General features: G+C 44.3%; 1 protein-coding gene across 1 annotated transcript; it reads right to left on the reverse strand.

Annotated features, from left to right (window-relative positions):
* Nucleotides 1-450: 450 nt before the first annotated feature.
* Nucleotides 451-2,710, reverse strand: LOC119429086 (OX-2 membrane glycoprotein-like). Its single transcript, XM_037696804.1, has 6 exons — nt 2,665-2,710; nt 2,221-2,310; nt 1,844-2,095; nt 1,427-1,747; nt 612-693; nt 451-487 (listed from the first exon to the last, which is right to left on the reverse strand). Exons 1-6 carry the CDS (start codon nt 2,708-2,710, stop codon nt 451-453), a joined length of 828 nt encoding a protein of 275 aa, XP_037552732.1.
* Between the last annotated feature and the right edge of the window lie 466 nt (nt 2,711-3,176).

Raw genomic sequence — 3,176 nt, forward strand, 5'->3', positions numbered from 1 at the left:
GTTTAAAAAAAAATTAAACGCTCTAAAAGAGCACAGCATGTCATTTCAGCTCTCTGTCTTCGGCTGCTCTCTGCCATCTGCCCGCGTTCTTGGCCACGCCCACTTCTCCAATCTGCTCGGCTGCATGAAAAAGCTTCTCCTACTGCTGTGGGCTACATACAGGTGCTAAATTATTTTAAATAATTTATTTAAAATAAAGCATCTATGCCGATCCTGCGGCTCGTCCATCAATCAGCCAATCGTGTCACGTCCAATCTTTTTTTGAAAAACAGCGATAGAGCGAGTCGGCGAAAAACGAACCGCAAAGTAGCGAGGGACTACTGTACATCAACATATGAGCGAAAGCTGTTTCTTATAAAGCAGCTTAGCTTTAGCTTATTCACTTGCAGTTGAAAAAAAAAAAAAAAAAACCACAAAATTTAAAGTGCAGCTTAGATGTTGGGAAGCTGATCAGGTTATGTATTCTCTTCTTTGCTTCTTCTTTAATCTGCCAGAAAGAGAAACCAACAGAGTTAAACATACTGTAGGTAAAACATGTGAGCTGCTGGTGCTGATAAGGACTCTAAATCAATATTTAGTAGGTGCTTTTCACATGAAGTGAAATATCTTACCTCCCTCGGATCACAACAGCTGCCACAATGATGCAAACGATGGCTATTAAAGGAATGATGACCGCCACCATCTTGTGTTCCCCTGAAGAGAAACAACACCAAGTCAGTCTGCGCAGAAATGACGTCACTCGTGGTTCTCAAAAACAGGAAGCTGGGAATTCCACACTGTGGTGCTTTTACTTTTAAATTCAAGAACTGAATTGTATGATTTGTTCAGAGATCCCCCTGAAAGACCCCCGCTGGGAGCAGCGCGTCAGTGTTGTGTGACGTGGGGTTTCCTTGAACATGAAACCAGAGTCAAAGTGAAACTGAAGCTTTGGTGAGTCACAGCTCAGCTGATTAAAAGGAAACACCATTGAGTCCCAGTATTGGTCTTTTCAGTTCTGGGCTGTCTTGGTACAAGATAACCTTTGATTGTTGCTTTTTCTTTTTAAAGAAATGAAGCTAAGAACAGGTGAATGGCAGGGATTTCCTTACTTCCTGGTTTGTTTGAATGGTTGGACGTTAATGTGGGTTTGCAGGTTCTTTGTCGTCACTACCAGGCAACGAATATAGGTCAGTGAAGCTCACTGGGAGTTTCAAGCTGACGTCTCGGTAGAGATGACACCTCTGGGACTTCCTTAAGCCACAATCCGGTATTTATTGGTGTAACAACTAACCAAACCCTTCCCGTTAGTGTGTATAAAGAATATCTTAATCTGAACTTCCAAAGTAGCGCCACTCCCTTCTGTTGTAATCTGATTTTAACAAGATTAAAGCACCACCTACGGTAGCGATACAATTTCAAATACGAAGGAAAAGTCCCGCGTGCGTACCCCTGTCTTTTATCTCCTCTAGGTGGGTTGATAAAAAGAGCGTTTCCCGTCTTTCTCCGAGCTTGTCTTTGTTCAGCAGACAGTCCACGTGTCCGGTCCACTCTGCAGGAACGTGCACCGTGATGCTGCTGCTGTTGGTGATTGTGTTGTCGCCGTTCATGTTTAGTTTAGACGACGTTAGGGTTACGGTGGCGCCAGGCGAGACGTCCCAATCAATGGACGGGGTTGGTCTCCCTGTGGCCGAGCAGCTGAAGACTTCCTGTCTGGCCTTTCCTTCTTGTTCGTTGCTGTGATCGTGGCTTGTGTTCACCCTGGATATCCCTTTAAGGAAAATGGGGAATTTGTCACTTTGTCACCCCAAGAAGACAGAAACAATTTATTGTACTTTGTCTCGGTCATCGGGAAATTATTATCTACCTTGTACCGTGAGGCACATCTGCTTCCTTTTGGACCCGTCGGGATAAACGTTAAAAGCACAAATGTAGCATCCTTCATCTTCCCACGTTATGTTCCTCAGAAGGATGGACGATGAGTTGAGAGACCTTTCTTTAAAGGCGACTTTTCCTTTATAGGGTTCGTTGACCTGCTCTCCAAAGTGTTTGCTGAATGTGGCCAAGTTCTCTATTCTTTCATCCGTGGATGGCCTGTGCCAAGTAACCTGAAGCACACCTGCCGGGAAGGCAAGAAAAAAAGGAAGTGCAAACAGTTATTACATCATAGGTGACCTTTTTAAAGAGGTGTTCATTTTTAGAAAGTATCCCAGCTGGGGATGTTTCAGTGACTGGAGGTTTTACCTGTTGGAGGTGAGACGGTGCAGTTGAACTGCGCCTCGCCGCCATATTGGGCTGCTAAACTTCCATGCCCGGTAATTTGATAGGTGTTGGCTGAAAATAAAACGGATGCAACGTCAGCAAGAATGCACTGTAGGGAAGATATCTGATTTATGATTTTCAGTCAGGTGTGACAGATCTTTGACCAAAGTTACAAAATAAAACACATCTGTTCGGTGGTAATAAAAACTAAAAGGGTTTACAGTATATGGCAGTCCCTCGCTACTTCGCGGTTTGACTTTCACGGACTTGCTCTTTCGTGGTTTTTCAAAGTAAGATTGAACACGAGAAAAAAAAAATCTACAGGACACACGATTGTCAACTTTAATATTAGTCGCGTGATTGGGACAGTACTGGATACTGTACAGTAAAAAGTTAATGAAAAAATAAAATACTTCGTCCAGGCACCACCATTTTGTAGTTTTCTCTCTATAAGCACTGTATCCCCGCTCATAGCGACCACATTTCCCAGAAGCCCCGATGCCCTCTGCTGAAATACTAGACGTAAAGTTTTGATCTGATCCCAAAAAAATTGGCGCTTATTAGAGTGACTTTGCAGGTCCCTGGTTCAAACCCCGGTCCAGGGGCCTTTCTGGGTGGAGTTTGCATGTTCTCTCCGTGCATGCGTGGGTTTTCTCCGGGTACTCCGGTTTCCTCCCACAGACCAAAAACATGCATGTTAGGCTGATTGGTAACTCTAAATTGTCCCTAGGTGTGAATGAGAGAGTGAATGGTTGTTTGTCTCGTTTGTCTCTATGTGTCCCTGTGATGGACTTGCGACCCGTCCAGGGTGTACCCCGCCCCTCGCACAGTGATTGCTGGACATGGGCACCAGTGACCCCCCGTGACCCAAAATGGAATAAGCGGGTAAAGATAATGGATGGATGGATGGATGGATGGATGGATATATATATATATAT

Source organism: Nematolebias whitei, chromosome 23 (assembly GCF_014905685.2).
Source record: "Nematolebias whitei isolate Nwh7 chromosome 23, NemWhi1, whole genome shotgun sequence".
NCBI lineage: Eukaryota > Metazoa > Chordata > Actinopteri > Cyprinodontiformes > Rivulidae > Nematolebias > Nematolebias whitei.

Excerpts from the sequence above, each read along its gene's own strand:
- LOC119429086 (XM_037696804.1), bottom strand. The coding sequence starts at position 2,710 with ATGAGCGGGGATACAGTGCTTATAGAGAGAAAACTACAAAATGGTG. Across the intron at positions 2,311-2,664 it reads GAGAAAACTACAAAATGGTG|CCAACACCTATCAAATTACC; the intron begins GTGCCTGGACGA and ends TTTTATTTTCAG. Across the intron at positions 694-1,426 it reads AGAGGAGATAAAAGACAGGG|GGGAACACAAGATGGTGGCG; the intron begins GTACGCACGCGG and ends GTTTCTCTTCAG.